At 38.0% G+C, this 20,252-nt stretch overlaps 1 protein-coding gene across 1 annotated transcript in view; it reads left to right on the top strand.

Annotated features, from left to right (window-relative positions):
• The window catches only part of sh3rf2 (SH3 domain containing ring finger 2), a 145,554-nt gene that overhangs the window by 115,986 nt on the left and 9,316 nt on the right, over positions 1-20,252 (top strand). The window contains exons 6-8 of the mRNA XM_028812783.2: positions 5,599-5,769; positions 13,400-13,656; positions 18,603-18,922. Coding sequence (XP_028668616.2) covers positions 5,599-5,769; positions 13,400-13,656; positions 18,603-18,922 — 748 coding nt within the window. The remainder of the gene's footprint in view (positions 1-5,598; positions 5,770-13,399; positions 13,657-18,602; positions 18,923-20,252) is intronic.

Genomic DNA, 20,252 nt, shown 5'->3' on the forward strand with positions numbered 1-20,252 from the left:
GGTGAGCCGCAGTATGTGCAGGTTTTTGTTCCAACCCAGTTCCTTAACGAGAACTCAATTATTGCTGATGAAGCACATATTGCTTAAGTGACATTTTGATTCTTCATTTTAGTGGTCTCGCTTGTTAAGGTTCTCCAACCTTAATTGCTTATTTCAATCTTAAACTGCTGCATTGAGTGTTTTAATTGCTCCTTATTAGCAATAAGATGTAAAAGACAAAGCAGCCAGCAGTTCTCCAGCTAGCTTTTTTCCAATTACATCTGTGTGTGTTCATCATGCACTGTTTGATTTAATAAAACACTTAATAGAAAAATGTGACAGACTGAAAATGATCTGTTTTAGGCTTCATATCATTTGGATGATATCCTTGGAAAAGAAAAAAATCTACGATAAAAGAGCCTTACATTGCACAGACTAACAAGCCATAAAATTAAATAAGGTCTGAGATTGGCAATGATTGGTTTCTAATTAAGCAATTGGGTTGGAATGAAAACCTGTAGCCACTGCAGCTCACCAGGACCGACATTGCCTACCCCTGGGTTATACTGATACCCATGGTGGTTTAATGGTCAAAGAGAAGACCATGGGTTTACTAGCAGGAATACTATATTATTTTTGTTGATGTTAACTAACCAATATGTTTGCTCGTTGGCAGCACAATGCATCCCAAAAGCAGCGTCCTTGTATGAATCCCAAAGTTACCATTTCTCTGTATAGAGTTTGAACATTCTCTGCGTATCTGTGTGGGCTTTTCTCTGGGCATTCTCATTTTTTCCACCCTGCATTTTAGCGTCATTGGTAGTTCCAGATTTGCCCTTTTGTAAGAGTATGTTGTGTTTTTGTAATGGGTTCTAAAAAGGACACTTTCCCTGTCCAAGGTTGGTTACTTCCCTGTTCCAAGTGGAACAAGAGCTGACGCCACTGCAACCCTAAACTGGATTGAGAGCAGGAGTGCAAGGGGGTTTTTGTCCTATGCCCCAACTAATAGGAGGTCCACAAATGTGACAAAACATAATTCTATTTAACATCCTAATATGTAGCCTCATATACAAAATATGTATATTGCAGAATACAGTTTGAAGTTTAAAAAGGGCACATGTTGACTGCATGAACACTTCATGTCACCATAAGACATTTATTCCCCCACTTGCTATCCAGCTAGAAAATGAGTAAGCGCATGTCAGGCTTGTCGAAGCGTAAAAAACAGCAAGAAAGAGCCCTCTTTACTTCAACTTTGATTCCACTCACACAGTTATTTGCTTCAAGCCAACCGACAGCTACACCTGATCACAGCTACAATGACAAAGTGCACGAAGAAGAACAAAGAGAGAAAGAGACGGATCGTCCAATGAAGAAAGCAAATGTGCAAATAACACAGACAGCACTGTGACTTATGCAGGTGAAAACTATACTGACAAGAGAGAGATGAGCATGCAGAAAGGGAAGTGTCAGTGACCCATCACAGTGTACCAGTGCACCCTCCTTGAGGCTTAACGCTCAAGAAATCAGCTCCACTGATATGCACAGGCTCAAAAATCAGACGCTTACCCCGATGTCATAATAGCTCATATCGATCATATGCTAAAACAGTGTTTGCGTTGTGTCCTGCACAAGTATTAGGGATCCATAAGGAGAGGACCACTCGTACATTTCTCCCATTCTAGCTCAAAAGCTTTTTTCTTTTCTATTTTATGCAGATTTTATTATACACAAATTGCATAAGTAATGCAGCTGATATTCTAAAGTGTTAATGTGAATGTCTGAAAAACATTTTAGCAGCAAACGGCCTCTAGGCCATCTTGTTTCTATTAATAGAGCCAATATGCCAGCAGTCTTCCTGTATCTTGAAGCTTCTAACACAACCCTTTTTAATGGGTAAAAAAAGCCTATAGATGAAGCACAATTCTGATGTTATCTGTGCTGTCATGAGGAGAGGCACAACGTGAGGTTATTTTGCAGATCACAGTTTTCATCAGCTATCCAGTGACAGATGCACAATGTAAAAATCAGACGTGTAGATTCAACGATGATAGCATTATTTGTGAACGAATGTTTTAAGCCCATCTGGAGAGTTTATTATTACAAGGATTATTTTGACTAATAAAAATATTGCATATGTAAGAAAAAGCACAAACAAGTGTGAAGTGTTGGGGCACCTGAAGGCAAACCCAGTATAATATAAAAAAAAAACATTATGTGAAGTGCTTATAGGCTTGTCATTTTAAGTACTTAATTATATAAACATATTTCTGCTATTTGATATAACCCTAATATATTAGTAAGTTAAAGTGATTACGTCTTATTCTAGGGTGGCACAGGGGTTACACTGTTGCCTTGCAGTAAGGAGACCAGGGTATAGAACCCAGGTCCTCCTTGTGTGAAGTTTGCATGTTCTCCCCATGTCTGTGTGGGTTTCTGCTTACACTCCAAAGGCATGCGGGTTAGGTGAATTAGCAGTGATAAGTTTACCCGTGTGTGTGTGTGTGTGTGTGTGTGTGTGTGTGTGTGCGCGCACGCATGTGTGTGTTCATCCTGTGATGGACTGGCACCCTATCCAGGGTTTGTTCTTGCCTTGCGCCCCATTTGGATTCAGCCCACTGCACCCCTGCTCTGGATTAAGTGGGTTAGAAAATGACATGACTTCTTATTCTAAATTCAGCCAGAAATACTCTACATGGTATAGAATTGTTGGTAGGTAATGCTGGTCACTTATAACTTCCTGCTCCTTTCATAGCAGAAACAGGAAAATCTAGGTCTGTACTGCATTTGCTGATGCATATGTGGAGACCCTGAAGATATTTTGCATTTCACCACTGCCATCTCTGTCCGTGCTTATTTTAAATGTTAATTGGCTTAGTTCTGTATGGTAATTATTTGTGACAAGCTTGTGTAATAGTCTGACAGTAGCTCGGTACTGGAGGTTTTGCATCTTTTGTTTCACCATTCTGTGCCTGCTTTACATTTTTTATTCTTTATGTAATTAATTAGTAACTGTGGCGGACTGAGTGAGCCAAGGCTAAAGGCTATCAAGGCAAGCCATAAAGGTCATACAGAATACAGCTTTGCTAAAACGAAATAAGAAAATGCGGCACGGTGGCGCAGTGGTAGCGCTGCTGCCTCGCAGTTAGGAGTCCTCTCTGCGTGGAGTTTGCATGTTCTCCCCGTGTCTGCGTGGGTTTCCTCCAGGCACTCCGGTTTCCTCCCACAGTCCAAAGACATGCAGGTTAGGTGGATTGGCGTTTCTAAATTGGCCCTAGTGTGTGCTTGGTGTGTGGGTGTGTTTGTGTGTGTCCTGCGGTGGGTTGGCACCCTGCCCAGGATTGGTTCCTGCCTTGTGCCCTGTGTTGGCTGGGATTGGCTCCAGCAGACCCCCGTGACCCTGTGTTCGGATTCAGCGGGTTGGAAAATGGATGGATGGATGGAAAATTATCAAAGTCTTTATAGCCTTCTCTATTTGTTAACATTTTCAGATTTTTATTACTATGTGTGTAAAAAAAAATAAAACAATGGTAGCCAATGAGGCATAGACAAGGTAACCACCTAACATAGGTTATAGAGGATGGAAAGATTTAAAGTAAAATGGTTTTACAGCAAATATTTTGCAGATTGTGAGTGATAATACCTATATTATATACTGCATGCTAGGAGAGTGGCACACTGCTGTTCACAGCCTTAGCGATCCATGCTCATCAGTTCAGTCTTTGTGGTGTTTGCCTATTCTTATCTCTGTGTGTCTCTGTTTATTTTGGTTTTCTTTCACATTCCAAAGACATAACTTTCACTCTAAGCCAGCCAGTATGTATGAATAAGTGTGTGTGCCTTACAGTAGACTGAGTTCTTGTCCAGGCTTCGCTCCTGCCTTTCTGTTAGGGTAATATCTGATTGCCCAAAAATATACACGTTGACTTAGAAGATGGATGGCTGAGTATCCGTTCAGCAAGTGTCTGCACATTCATGTGTGGATCATCACTGACTCTCCCAATTTACAGTTAGTGAGAACAACTTCAGATATATTTTCACACATTACACGTTTATCTAATAGCTCAAATTGCCAGTAATTAGCAGATGCAGAGAAGTTGTGACATGGAGTAGCATATACAGTTTTGCAAACACCTGGTGCTTGCTGTAAAAATCTGTTTGGTAAAGCAATTGTACGCTTTTGTATTTCAGGGCCTTTTGCTCTTCTGCCACATTTTTAAAATGGTCATCTGAGAAAAGATTGTGTTTTGTAATGGCGATTGTCTTATTAGATATGAGTGTGCCACAAAAACTTTATCCAATTTGAAAGATGAAGTGGTGACAACCCAGAAATGAATGGTAGTGAATTTATTAGTATTGTGACTATTCCTCATGTTACTAACTCAGGAATAGTTGCATGATTGAAGTGTACTTGGCCCCAGCTTTAGTCAAAGTCAAAGTGAACTTTTCTGTCATCTCAACCATATACAAGTATACAGATAGATGAAATTGCGAAGCTCAGGGTCCACAGTGTAACAACATGAAGTGCAAATAAAAAATTAAAATTAAATTAAAAATAGAATTAAAATTTAAATTTAAAATTAAAACACAAACAACACAAGACATTGTGCAAAGACAAGACAAAGAAGTAGCAGCAATATTGACGTATAGTAAGCAATATGAACATTAATGCAATGTATGGTATTATGCAATGTAGATGCATAAATATAGTCAATAAATAAGTAATATAATAAATAAATAATAAATATAGATAATACAGAAATTATCAGTGTATGATAATGATAAAACACCTTTCCATTAAGACTTGCAGTTGCGGCATAGTTGGTGAACACGAGTCAGCTGTATTTGCAGTAAATTAGCATATGATAGAGTTTTCCATGGGTAAGTGAATCAGCCACCCCATGGGGTCACTAGGTACCTTAACTGTTGTTATGTTAGATTTATTAGGTTTTTGTTGTTAACCATTTGTGTATTTATTATTTTATTAGGTTTCTTAACAATTTCCTCTCTCTTGTTATCAATTTAGTCTCTTGAGCACCCTTAAAGTACTTACCATCCAATTTCTTAAACCAGTTAGTCCAATAAACTCTGGCAGGAAGCAGGAGTTATCCAAACAGCATTAGGCTCATGCCAGAAATCAAGAATATTTCAAGAAACTAGTCCATCACATATTCTCATACATACCCACATTCACTCTGCATCATCCTAGCTTTCAAATGATCCTAACCTTTGTGTCCTTGAATATATAATGAAAACCAAATCACTCAAAGGAAACCCATGCAGAAACATGGAGAATGTGCAAAAGTAAACACAGACAAAAAGCAGCATTATTAGGCACTGTAACACCATGCCATCTTTAGTGCCAATCCAAGATAAACATGTAAAAGTTGATGTATCATACTGCCATTCCATATCAAACATAACAATCAGTATTTGTTATATTGTGGTCATGAACGTTCTGTTATTATAACGATGATATCTTTGTCTTTTGGAGGCAAGAATAACAAGTCTTGACATCAAGTTGTTCAGCCTGTGCTCCCCCAAGACCCTTTAAGGCTAAGGATGGACAGTATATCAGTCATTGTTTCTAACATAATTCTCATTCTTTGTGAATTTTAGTTGTACTGTCTTGTACCCGTATGTCCCCCAGCGGCCTGAAGAGCTGGAGCTTCAAAAAGGAGAGATGATTGGCATTTATGGGAAACACCAAGAGGGTTGGCTAAGGGGGCTATCATTACGTACAGGCAAAGGGGGAATCCTGCCTGGAAATTACGTCACTCCAGTCCTCAGGTAATTTATCTATAAATCTGGCTAAAGCCTTTATTGCAGATCATGATGCAGGACAACATATGTTTTTAAAAATTGGAGCACAGTCAGGCTAAGTGACATGTTTTGGGGATTGGAAATGAGTTGAATTTAAGAATTACAGTTCAGCACCTTAGCCTAACACAACCTTAGTGTAATCCACTGAACACTATACCTCCAGGATAGGACAGAGATTGGGAAATAATGGTCTGCATTTTCAATTAATGGATGGAAAAATAAAGAACTGGTTACATGAATATTTTACATATTACAGTTTTGAATCTTGTTTGCCAAAGATTGCATTACAGAAATGATTACATCTTGCCTGAAGAAGGGGCCTGAGTTGCCTCGAAAGCTTGCATATTGTAATCTTTCTAGTTAGCCAATAAAAGGTGTCATTTTGCTTGGCTTTTCTCAGAAATCATTCATGTAAGTCATATGCAAGAAGCCTTTGAAATAGCCGTTTTGATTGGTTATAATGTAGAACAATTTTTCCTGTTCCAGTCTCTTATCAGCAGAGTAAGAAATAAGTCAACTTTCCCTTCTAGAAAGAAACAAATTGATATAATGCCAGTTTTTTTTTTTCCTAACGAAGCCACTAGCACTGGTGGGATTTGCCTTCCATAACTAATTCATTATTAATGATGTCAAATAAAAAAAGAAATAAGCCTTCTCATGCAAAGGACATTCTGGGTTGAAAATAGCATGGTATAATGGGTTTGCATAGTAGAAAAGCTTTTGGGATGCTGGCACTGTTTTGCCATTGCTTTTACTTTGGCAAATGTTTGCCTTTCTTCATACTGTTATTTACAAACTAATTTTGTTTTATGTTCTCAAATATATGTACTGTCATCCCTTTTACCTAATGTTTCCCTGTTAATAGTTCTTGGTTTTTTAAACCACAAACTTGTTATCCAGACTATTTTTTACTATAAGGTACATTTAATCCAGCAACCCCCTGAAAATATTTTGAAAATGGTGCCGTTCAAGTGTGCTTGGGTATATGCAAGCGTACTTCTTTTGGTGCCTCTTTCTAATCTTATGCCTTTGTTTGGTATAACTCAATTGTGCAGAGGCTGCATTTACTGTATAAGTACAAATATGTATAATCTTGAAAATAGCTACAAAAAAGGTGAAAACAATTGGATTAGATTTGTCACCGAGGGGAAATTTAAACATTTACAGAAGCTCCCCAAAAATAATTTTATAAATAACAAAAACAAACAACACACATAAAAACTAATGGCTTGGATAACAAAGAGGTGCTGCTATCAATAACAGGCATGTATGTGGAAGTAAGATGAGGTCAGACCTGCTCAGATTGTACTAAAGGTTTATTTAAAGTCATTAAAATTTGAATAGTGCAGGTCCAGCTTGTAATGTCTAAGAACGGAACATGCCTAGTAGACACTTGATTCCTTGTTTGAAGTCACCAGCATTAAAAAGGTAGTCGATTTTTTTTTTCTAGACGGATTTCATTTTTCTGTGAGACGTATCCACTATGTTGGTCAGCCTGACAGGCAAGCAGTAAAGACATGGTTTCTGTCTCATATCCTGAATATAGGCTAGTGTGCAGAAACATTCCTATTAGTTGACCCTGTTAGCAGTTTCTTAGTCAGGTAATTGGTGTTTTATCAAGGGTTCATTTCTATATACTCTAGGTAGCGCTGGGCGGTATGACTAAAATTCTATATCACGGTATTTTTCAAAATTATACCGGTTTCATAGTATTGGACAATATTTTTTTCCCATGCATGAGTGGATGTTAACCACATTTTCCACTGCAATTACTGGCTAAGAATAACCTATTCCACTGTCATGAGAATTGTATATTGTACAAAAAAACATTTTAATGTGCACACAAGTATTAATACAGGTTTGCATGGCCCCATAAAGTGATAGTTTTCAAGGGGGTGGCACTATTGAAGAGAAGGAATTACATTGCATGACAGATGCAGTCAAAATATAGAACCTTTTTATTGAACAATGTTTGCAAACAACTTGAACTAAAATTTTGACAACATATTTTCAACCATCCAAAGAGGCATTTAGACTTAGTAAAATATCCAGAGGTGCTTGTCAAAAGTTGTATTGCACTGAACATGTCTTAGAAAAGGAAATAAATAGTATATATTTTTTGTAAACCAACTACACTTTGTTAATGTTAACAATCTCTGTCCACTGACACGTTAAAGTGACTTTTTAAACAACTTTACCATCATTAAACTGCATATTTAAACTAATAAATAATAACAATAAAATAAATAATAGTGCAACTTCCTGTAATAATACTATTACTTCCAAGACTTCAAGCCCAGGTGAATTACACAGTATTCACCAAATTAAAATAAAATAAAATAAAACAAGTGCAACTTGGTGATGACCAACTGAACCATCATTCAGGCAAACTGCATTAATATAGACCTTGCTTCAAGCTAAGCTATATACATAAATAATAAAACTGCAACTTGCATTTATAATGCTATTTTTGGTATAGCCCTATGGAAGCGTATCAGGGCCACGGTGAAGAAAAAAAAACCTATATGTCGAGATTAAAGTCAACATTTCCACTTTATTGTCGTAGTTTATTTTGTCATTAAAGTAGAATGTCGTAAACTAAACTTCTTCCTAAAATTAATGTTTAATTCACTAGATTTTCTCAAGCCCCGTCATTAGTTATGTAGCACATTAAATGCTTTGTTAAGTGTTCCCCTACCCAGTTGTTAATTGCTACGCTCTTCTTAAACTGACTTCTTTTTGCACAAAGAGGCAGCGATCACCGCACAGAATACATTCACTTCATGATATTCCTGCTCTCTGAAAATGTAGAATGCTAAGATAATTTTTCATGATGAAATGCATTAAAGCAGGTATTAAACACGCACGGTAGTGTGGTGGTAGTGCTGCTCCTTCACAGTAAAAGGTCCCCAGGTGTATGTTCAGTGTAGAGAACTTTATGGCAGGTGTGATGAGGCTCCAAAAAACTGGATGTTTGAATGGGTATCGCACAGGTTTAACTTAAATATTGTGTAAATGTTGGGTTTGTGATCTGGTGGTCGAAGACACGAACACAGAATTCAACGGATGTTCTTCAGAGCGGGCTTTCTTTATTGCATGCGTTCCGTCTCTTTCTGACGTATTAAACCCCCAGTTCCTATCCTTCCTTTTTCTTTCTCCACATAGCCAGTCGCCACACGATAAACGTCCTTGTGAAATTAAAACTAGTTATTAACTTAGACCACGGAGTATTCAGAACTTCAAAAATAAATCTTCGTTATACATGTTTAATTATGCCATCTATTCAGGGTTGCGCCCATCCCAGCAAGCATTGTGTGCAAGGCAGGAGGAAATCCTGAACGTGGTGCCAGCACATCGCAGGGTGAATACGAGCAATACATACACTAGTAGGGTTAATATAGCATAACAAAACCTGCCATCCTACATGACTTTGAAAGGAAACTGAAGCACGCCGAGTAAACCCACCAGAAAAACATGCATATTTAAAGCAGGGAACTCCCAGGACCCCATTGCTGCAAGGCAGCAGTGCAACCTCCACACCACCGTGCCCCCACATGATTAATGCATGCTTTAATGCATTTCATCATGAAAATTATATCAAGTATTTATCTTAGCATTCTAAATGTTCAGGGAGCAGGAATATCATGAAATTAATGTATTCTGTGTGCTGTCTGCACCTCCTCTTAGTGCAAGAGGAAGTCAGTTTAAGAAGCACATAGCGATTAACATGGCCCCGGGAACACAACACAAAGCATTTAATGTACTACATGACTTATGATGGGGTTTGAGAAAATCTAGTAAATTAATACTCATTTTAAGATGAAGTTTAGTTTACGATGTTCTACTTTAAAAACAAATTATGAGAATAAAGTCAACATGTTGACTTTAATCTCGACAAACGGCGAGAATAAATTAGAAATGTCGACTTTATTCTTGTCATAAGCATCGAGATTAAAGTGGAAATGTCGAGAATAAAGTCAACATGTCGTCGCACTATTACACAGAACCCAGGTACATTACACAGTACTGTATTGAAAAAAATACAACTTGGCTTGCAGTATTATCCAGTAGTATAGAAACAGTATTCACACATTTGAACATAATGGTCCACATCCGACCTTTTAAATCCAAAATATCTCCAGACAACAGACGTGACTCCTTTTTCCAGCAAAAGTTCTTCTGTGTCTTCATGTTCAACTTTATCGTCTGCTACAGCTTCAGTTTCAGAGTGTTCTCTGTCCATTTTCACCACACAATACCCCCACTAACACATGTACTCAGTTGTATGCTTGTTTAGCGGTGTAGCAGTGAAGAAGAGCCTCCGCGCAACACCTCCACTAATGTATGTACTCCATTGCATGTGTTTAGCGGTGTAGCAGTGAAAAAGGTCCCCCTTAAACAGTTTCCCGCTGCGCCACGTTCCGAATGTTGTTTAGGCAATTTAAACTAGTGTTGCGGTATAAGAAAAATCCATATAACAAAAATAAAAAATGGTTTTCGCCCAGCACTAACTCTAGGCGGTTTTTTGATATCTTTTTTTTGTTTTTCTGGCCTGTTTTTATGAATGGATTACAACTAAATAACAAGGGACCACTGTAGAGTGATATATATAAACAAATCATATATTAAAGGAGAACAGAATAGTTACAAACCTCCTATATAAATGGCCCTTTGGTTGCTTTCTGCTGACGTTTGTATCCAAAACTTGTGCTGAAAAATATCAGTTAATAGAAAAATGCTTTTTTTACTTATTTTACAGGAAAAGTTTCAAAATTACCAATAAAATGACAATGAAGCAATATTACCACACTTGAAACCACAAAACACAAATAATATTAAATAAAATGAACCACGGTATGTTGTCTTAATGTTTAAAAATCAGAGTTTTTGATAACAACACAGTACTCATACAGTAGGAAAAAGCATCATATTGGCATTAAAATACACAACTAAATGATGACTGATCCTTCTGCAATGACATTTAACTCCATTTTAATGGCCATGGTTCTCGAATAAAATTTCCAACAAGCTTACACAGGGGTGATGGCCAGGTGTCCACAGACATTTGGCCATATATTTTAAGTGTAGACTTCTTTTTTCTAAAGTATTTTTCTGATGCGCTTGTAGAGTAAGGTGGTGTTAAGTATCAGAGGTGGTACTAGATGTCTTCAAGAAGCTAAATACACTTTGCTAGTGAAAGAAAGGAGTAACAAAAGATGTTAAGAACCAACACTTACTAAGAATATTTTTTTTCCCTGATTCAAAGGCCTGACTACACTTCAGTAGTCTCTGGTGGAGTCCATTCTTATAGGTTTTCTCCAAAATTCCCACAAAAGAAAAATTGCTTTTCTTTTCATTTTTCAAAAACAAACAATTATTCAGGAAAACAGACCATTTCTTTTGCCTGACCAAGGCAAAGTTTTGCTGTACTTTTCATGCACAGTATATAAAAGATCATGACACATACTGTAGACATGTGCCAACAAGCTATACATGGCAATTGGAAAGATATCATCACTAGGTGAGGCTATGGGCATCAAAGTACATATAAGACAAAAGGAGACAATTGTAAAAATAAATGGGAAAAGATAAGAGCTAATTTTACATCATGATGCAGTGTACTAATGTGAATATGGACAGCTAGCAGTTCACATTAGGTCTTCTTTGTACTTCTGTTTTCTGTGGTTTTTACTGTATTTGCTCATTCAGGATGCACCCTTATGCTTTCTATGTCTTTTCAAATTGCTGTCTGCTTTACTGATGTGATGTGACAAGCAGTGCCAACCACACACCCATTTGAGTGTGTACAGTAATGTCTACTGAAGATCATTTCAGTTTGCTGCTGTCAGGATCTGGCAATGTTTAGAAGTTGATATGCACTATTATTTTGCATTTATTATTCTAAAATATATTTTGATTATATGAACTATTCATTTACTTTTAGATAGATTAAATTAAATTAAATTTATTTATCTAGTGGCAGAGATTTTACAAATATTTAGGTAAGCTAAAGTTGAGAACAACTCCAATTAAGAGGTTATGCGTCATTATAAAAGAGAAAGCTAAGTAAATGCAAAATTATACACAAAACTGATTTGAAACCAAAATTTAAAAAACTCTTATCTGAAGATTGCTCAAAAAGAAAATAGTTTTTCACTGAACCTTTCCTTTATTTTAGAACAAAAGTTTAAATGCGTTTCAATGCAAGCAGCTGTCTCATACAGAATGACCACCATGATGTCACAGGTTACTTGGCACATACAAATCACAACTTCATAGTGACTGAATAGATAAAATGCTGGGGTCCATGAAATCTTGAAGCACAAAATGGCAGCAACCCCTGAAAAACAAACACACAAAATGGTAAACAGACATCACGGAAATAACAATAAAAATAATAAATAATAAGACAAAAAATGGGATATTACTTGTGTAATCTTAACATTCAGATATATTAACAGGTTTACACAAAAACTACATTCAAGTCTAAAGAGCAAAATATACAATAGATTGATAGAACTTGACATAAAAAGCAACGGCAGAAATTTTTTGAGCACCTGAGCTTCCTTTTTTTCCTGTAGTCACACTTTTGCTGTATGATGGTTGTCACAATGTGAGGTCTCTGTAGCCTTAGTAGTTGTAGGAATACTTGTTTGTTGTCAGTATTTTGTTTCTAGAGGGAAGGCTATCTCAGAAAAGTTAAAAATGTAGGCATTTAAGGCTTTGACTTGCTTTTGTTGTGGTTGAGACTTCTGGTTTTCCCGTTTTTTGTTTTTTTAGTTCTTCTGGAGCAGGTAATGATAGTTTTCAGTAAAATTATATCTCCAGCACTGACCTCAAGCCATGCTGCAATGAAGGGCTGGCACAGGATTAAGGTTATGCAAAACTAAGGAGTTTACTTTTGGGTAAATTGCATTCAGAAGTAAAGATTTTTTTTTTGGGCATAATCAATTTTGATGTCATCACACCCTCATAATGACTAAAATCAGCACAGTGTTATTTTAGATATGTAGTCTGTGCTTGGCAGCACTTTCAAGAAGGATGTTTCAGATGTACAAAAAGAACTGTTATTGGCAGCAGTTTCGCAGTGAAACACACTGGAACAATTCATGAAAGATACATATCTTTGGTAACACATTAGTTTAGAAATTGCAGAAATGCCTTTATTACTCATTTACTCTTATGTAACAAGACCTTAACAAAGGCTTCTTTTGATCTTATTAACATTTACAAAGCATCCGCTTATTGACATGCTGGTAAAAATTCATTATTATGAAGGATTCACAGGTCTTCTACTTAAATATTCAATATCAAGAAAAATTGGTTTCATTTAAGCCTCCTCAGACTATTCCCAACTGAAAACATTTTAGTTTCCCATATTGCAGAGATGAATAAATACTTAATTGAGGCTTTGTGTTACTACCACCAAAAGAAGTGTTTGCTACGGTCTTGTTACATAATAGTAAGTCAGTAATAAATGTATTTTTGTAATACCTAAACTAAATACCTCATGTGTTTTATTGTGACCAAGAAATGGAAAAGTTTTGTCTGTATTAATTTTTTTTTGTCCTCTCTTCATTACCTTGGTATGAAACAGAAGGTCTCCTTCTGTTGTGGAACCTTTGCCTGCTACACCACAGCTCGGAAAAAGATCATTATCTGTCAGGCCACAAACCCCTATAACCACACTGGACAGAACCCATACAGAAGGGACGACAAGGCCTGCTGTGCACCCACTTTCTGTTAGCATGTCAGCCCCCTTGACAACAACAGGGGTGGCAAGAGTGATGACGCAGCAGTCAGGAACCCTAGGAAGAGTCCCCGTGAAGCACGGCTTTACTACCCTTCAAAAAGGTACAAACTCAAACTTTGAAGACAAAATTCTGGCTAAATTCCGCGTGTTAGGAATTGTATTGCCCTTTTTAATTTGTGTGCTATCTTTTCAGTTTTTAAATCATTTTTAGAGTGTCTGAATTTTATACTGTTTTTAATTGTCTGCCTGATTTTTTTTTTCATTATGCATCTTGCAACTGACTTTACTTGGGAATTTGTTTTTGTGCTGTGGTATTCTTTTAAATTATTTTTTACAATGTTTTTTGTTTAATAAACAGTTTAGTCCCCCCCTCCCCAATAGTTTCAGCACACTACTATACCAACATCTAATTTTTACTGCTTCTTCTGAATTAAACCTAAAGTCTTAGCTCCATTCCAGCATATGAACCAAAATTGTCACTCCACTGTAGCAGTGCTTGTTGCTCTGTATTCCTATGTCCTAAATTTCCCCCTTACCTTTATTACAGTGGTGGACAGTAGATGCACCTCTGAACCAAATCCACCTTCCTCACCTCCATTACAGCAATTCACAGTCTATGATCTAAACCTGTCCATGGTTGGTAGGTTTGGAATACAGGGTATATATATATGTGTCTGTGTGTGTTTTTAATTACTAGTTTTTAATTATTACTCCATGAGAGGAAATTGTTTTTGGGTCACGGCACCCATAGAGCAGTTTTTTGGGTTAAGGGCCTTGCTCATGGGCAAGGGTAACTTACTCAGAATCACTAAGTGAGTCAAAGAAGGAGAATGAACTGATGGCCTTGTGGCTTAAGTCCAACATCTTAGCCATTACATTACACTGATATTTGTATTAACTGATATCCAAAACAACTGAATCGAGTCCTTCAAGTCAATACCATGGATTCTAAGGCTAGGAAACCCTGGTATTAGACATTTGAGTAGCTGTGGGTTTTCATTCCACACCATTTCTCAATTAGAATCCAGTTACTGTAATTATTGGAAAATGGAACATATAATTTATGTACATGTTTTGTTCCTGCTTTCATTTTTCTGCATACTAAACATCATAAAAGAGTAGGATTATTGGGAATTTCTGAAGCTTCAAGTACAGAGTTGGGCCTATGAAATGAATTGAGAAGTTTTGATCATATGAAAGATTTGCCTCCAATTCTGAAGTGAATTGGAATGGGAAAAGTGTGCCTACTGTAGAGCTGCACATTAAATAAAATTTTTAAAACGGTATGGTACTAGCATTTCGTTAATTTTGGTGCGGGAAGTAAATGGTAGTTTTCAAGCACCTCATGCTCTGTCATTTCTAAGCGTGATCAGAATTCCATGTAGGCTGTCTGCTGTTTGATTACAACATTAAATATAGCTCGAATCATTTGAATTACTTCGAGCTTTTGAAATTTGATATCAAGTTTGAGGATGTTGATATCAAATTTCAAAAACTCAATATCAAATTTTTAAAGGTTCATATCAAATTTAAAACCAATACGCTGATATCAGGGAAAATGTGTTAAATGTTAAAATGGCCTGCCATAGTGTACAAGGCAGGTGCACCATTGTGCAGCAAGGTGAGCATGCATGGGGAACAACGCAGCTTCATGGTGTGGGAGGGAGTAAGACTAGTTTATACGTAACGCGTCCGCGATGGGGCACAAGGGCCGTGTGATGAGAATGATGTCAGGTTTAGAGGTGCACACTTTTTTTTTAACTGTGCTTTGTGCATGGAAATTTTTCAGACTACATGCCGTGTATCAAAATGGTGAATTTCAAGAAGAGGCTGGTTACATTGCATTACATTTCATCCATATACAGTAGTACAGCATACAGTGAAATGAAACAACGTTCCTCCAGGACCATAGTGCTACATAAAACACAGAACAACGAAGAATCCACGACACATAACATAAAGACACATAATATATAACAAGGTGCATGAGTCAAATGTGCAAAAGTGCAATACTGCAGAACAGAACACATATATCAGATATCAGACTGGTCCATGAGTGTTCAGGAGTCTGACTGCTTGGGGGAAGAAACTGTTACACATTCTGCTGGTGAGGGTCCGAATACTTCAGTACCTTTTTCCCAATGGCAGGAGTGTAAACAGTGAATGTGAAGGGTGTGTTGGATCACTCACAATGCGTGTGGTGTAAATGTCCATGATGGAGGGAAGAGAGACACCAATGATCTTCTCAGCTGTTTTCACTATATGTTGTAGGGCATTGCGATCCCTGACAGTGCAATTTCCAAACCAGACAGTGATGCAGTTGGTCAGGATGCTCTCTCTGGTTCCTCTGTAGAATGTTGTTAGAATAGCTGGTGGAAGATGGGCTTTCCTCAGCCTACACAGGAAGTAGAGCCGCTGCTGAGCTTTCTTGGCTAAAGAGCTGGTGTTGTGGGACCAGGTGAGATTCTCTGCCAGGTGGACACCCAGAAATTTGGTGCTATTGATGACCTCCACAGTTGAGCCATCAATGTTCAGTGGCAGATGGTCACTGTTCGTCTTCCTAAAGTGAACAATCATCTCCTTTGTTTTGTCTACATTCAGAGACAGGTTATTGGCTTTACACCAGTCCATTAACCGCTGCACTTCCTCTCTGTATGCTGACTCATTGTTGTTTCTGATGAGACCCACCACAGTCATGTCATCTGCGGATTTTATGATATGATTAGAACTGTGTGTTGATGCACAGTAGTGAGTCAGCAGTGTGAACAGTAATGAACTGAGCACACAGCCTTGAGGGGCTCCAGTACTCGGTGTGGTGGTTCTGGAGATGTTGTTTCCAATCCTGACTGACTGAGGTCTCTCAGTCAGGAAATCCAGGATCCAGTTACAAAGGCATGCTAAAAAATTTGGAATGCATCTGCTAATCAGGCAGGTCCCGCACACATAACAATATTACATGCACCCTTCATTTACCACTTTTGGTCAATTGGTCTGACACTCCACATTCTCCTTTTCTTCCCGTTAAAGAGACTAATAGCTTCTTTCATCAGCAGCGTCTCACATCCTCTATGTGACATTATTAGCTATGCGACACTGACCAAACACTGTCACTTATTGACTACAAAATAATAATAATAAGTTACATTTATTGAGCACCTTTCACAAACCCAATGTCAATTTACATACAGAGTAAAAAAAAATTACATAGATGACAAAAGTTCGTAGAAAAGGAAAGCTTTCAGTTGAGATTTAAAGGTGCAGAAAGAGGAACAATCTCGGAGAGACTGGAGGAAGAGAGTTCCAGAGTTGAGGGGCTATAGCACTGAAGGACCTGCCTCCCAAGGTGGAGAGTAGTGCGTGGGGCAGTAAGGAGATTACTGCTCGAGGACCTGAGAGAGCGACAAGGAGTGTAAGGAGCTAGTAGTTGAGTGAGGTGGGGGGGGGCAAGGTTATGTAGGGCTTTGAATGTGAGAAGCAGAATCTTGAATTTAATCCTTGATGGAGCCGGTAACCAGTGAAGCTGGGAGAGAACAGGGGAGATGTGAACAAAACGCTTTGTGTGGGTGAGGACTCTAGCTGCGGAGTTCTGAATATACTGTAGCTTCTGTATAGATTTTGCATGGAGGCCAATGAAGAGGGAATTACAGTAATCAATACAAGACATTATGAAACAATGAACCAGAGTTTGAGAATCATTCAAAGGACAGAAATGGACAGAGGCAGGCAATGTTACGGAGATGATAGAATTAAATTTTGGAAAGAGACCTAATATGTAGCTCAAAGTTAAGTGATGAATCAAACAAAACACCACAACAGGAGCAGGTTTGATAAGAGTACCATCAACTGAAATAGAGAAATTGGATGCCTTAGAAAGTTGGGATTTTGGACCTACCAGTAACACTTCAGTTTTATTGGCATTAAGTTTGAGAAAGTTATTTTCCACCCATAGCTTAAGATCAGTGATGCAGTCAGTGAGTGTGCTGGGAGGTGAATCTGTAGGGGAGTCTGTACTAAGATATAACTGTATATTGTCTGCATAGCAGTGGAAGTTAAGGCCATGTCTGTGAATAATCTGACCCAAAGGAAGGATATAAAGTAGAAAAAGTAATGGCCCAAGGGCTGAATCCTGAGGGACACCATTCGACACAGGTGAGGTGGAGGATTTATATCGGCCGAGTGTGACAAACTGTTGCTTATTCAAAAGATATGATGTGAGCCATTGAAGGGCTAAGCCAGAGATGCCTACAGCAGAAAGGCGTGACAGGAGGATTTCATGATTAACAGTGTCAAATGCTGCACTGAAGTCAAGAAGGAGGAGAATATTAAGGGAGCCGCAATCTGCAGACTAGGAGAATATCAACAGGTCGCAACAAGTATAAATGTGTTTGAGTCGCTCACCATGTGCATGCTTTATGGTGCGATCTGCATTCCGGCTACATGTGGTATTTTTGTTACCAGTATTGAGGTCTAAGAGGTGGTATCGATACCAAAATCAGAATTTTAGTATCGCTCCAACACTAACCTATTGTGTGTCTTCATGTAACTGGGGTTGCCTGCCTTAGCTTTAGGTAATGTTACTTTGATCTGATCCATCATCCCTGCTCGTTTCCATTACAAATCCCTTGTGCAGTTCTATCACTACATAATTCACTGAAATTAATACACTAATTAGTCAACAGTCCGCTAGACCAAACCTATTCCCTCACTTTAGTTACATTAGCCCATGAATCACTAAAGTAAATCCTTCCCTCAAGCTAATTTGCAATATTCGGCATCCTTCTTCAACAAGCACAAATCCTCAGTTCATTTTTGTTAGTTAAGTACACAACTTAAGTGAACATGTCACCTTAATATATTCTTGTAGTTTATGCCCATTCCCTTGATATGCGTCTTAAAGCTTCTGTCTGTTCTTTGGAAAAAATGAATTGGAGCTTCTATGTCCATTCTCTTTCACAAGAACATCACTTGTAATATGTAGGCTGATTTCATTTATTGGTGTGTGCTGTATATGTTACACTGAAATAATAATCATTACCTCTTTTTTTAGGGTCTTCTGTTTATGCGAACACCACACTCCGTCCAGCTACATCTGCTATGATGCGAGCCCAGCTTTCAGACCCCACCCTTACTGTGCCTCGTCCTTTAAATGCTGCCTCAGCGCCTGTCACTACTCTAGTGTGGCAGAACTACCCGGGTAATCTGACAAAGACGGGACTGAGAAATCCTGGAAGAATATCCCCACCTAGTGGCAACATGATGCCAGTGGAGAAAAGAGAACCAGCTGGAAGTGAGCCTATCGCCAAGTCACCTGTCACTCCTCAGTCTATTCTTGTTAAGCCGGATGCTACCAAAAATTATTTGGAAAAGGTGAGTGCTGCTCATTTGTAAAAGTTTTGCACACATGCAAGTCACACTGAGGCTTCATATAAATCAAAGTGATTGCCAGGAAGAAAATAAGCACAGGTAATTTGCCCTTCTCAACTGTCAGTTTTTGGGTGTGATACAAACATTAATACTAGCATACCCTTCTAGACGGATCAGGAATATGAGAAGAGTTAGGAGACTTTGTCTGTGCAAGTAGAGTAGCTATCTCAACATTTCACTTATTTAATATAGACATTGTTAGAGGAAATTACTTTTTGGCCAAGGTTTATACTGTAAACAGCAAATGTTCAGTTCTGACCCCTGACTCTTGCCTCCCAGTGCAAATAATGTAACCTGCTCATGCACTCATTGTAAAGGAAAAAGAAACTAAACAGTCATACTATAACAGTCAAGTAAATCAATTCAACATGGGGTTTACCTGTTGAAAGATACTTCATAGAATAAAATTGGCTTTTGCTGAGCATTTTCTAGAATGTGCTTGTCTCTGCACACAGGATCCGTTCCTGGTATTTCAGACTTACTTCTGAGATAAAGTTTACCCCTAAAACATATACTTTGTTCATTTGAGAAAAATGCAGGATAAGAACTCAAGGTCAGCTGGTGAGTTAAGGATAAGTTTTGAACCCGACTGTACCTCAGTTTATTTTTGTAGTTCTCATGCATTTGAGATTGTAGAATGGGGCACTGTGAATAGAAGAACATCTTCCATTGTGTCTGTCCTTGTCCATATCAAATATGCTGTCCTCTTTGCTCTATGTTTTCACGATGAGTAGGTAATCAAAGGCTACCATTCACACAAACTGCTTCCCACATCAAACAGCAGCCTTGTCTCCTCTCACTCACCATACTGCTATTCAAAGTCAGCAACCAATTTAAAAATGATAAATTCGTCAGAAAAGCTGTATGGAAATACTTCCAGTATGACAGACCTAATGACACCAGCATGCAAAACATGCTTCAGAGCTGCACTAATTTTAAAAAGTGGTGTGACAACTAAGTACCAAAGGATAACACTCAGACCTCTATAACGAATTCCAGGGGGTTGGGGACAACACTAATTTCAACATAGTTATAAAATTGCAAAAGATGTCTCAGTAAAGTATATTGATGTAAAATATGTGGCACTGGTCCAGCAGCCATTTCTGATGTTCTAAGCCGGGGTGGGCTATGTCGATCCTGGAGAGCCGCATTGGCTACAGGTTTTCATTCCAACCCAGTTACTTAATTAGAAACCAATCCTTGCCAGTCTCAGACCTTATTTAATTTTATGGCTTATTAGTCTGCACAATGTAAAGCTCTTATATGTAGATTT

Source organism: Erpetoichthys calabaricus, chromosome 11 (assembly GCF_900747795.2).
Source record: "Erpetoichthys calabaricus chromosome 11, fErpCal1.3, whole genome shotgun sequence".
Lineage (NCBI taxonomy): Eukaryota > Metazoa > Chordata > Cladistia > Polypteriformes > Polypteridae > Erpetoichthys > Erpetoichthys calabaricus.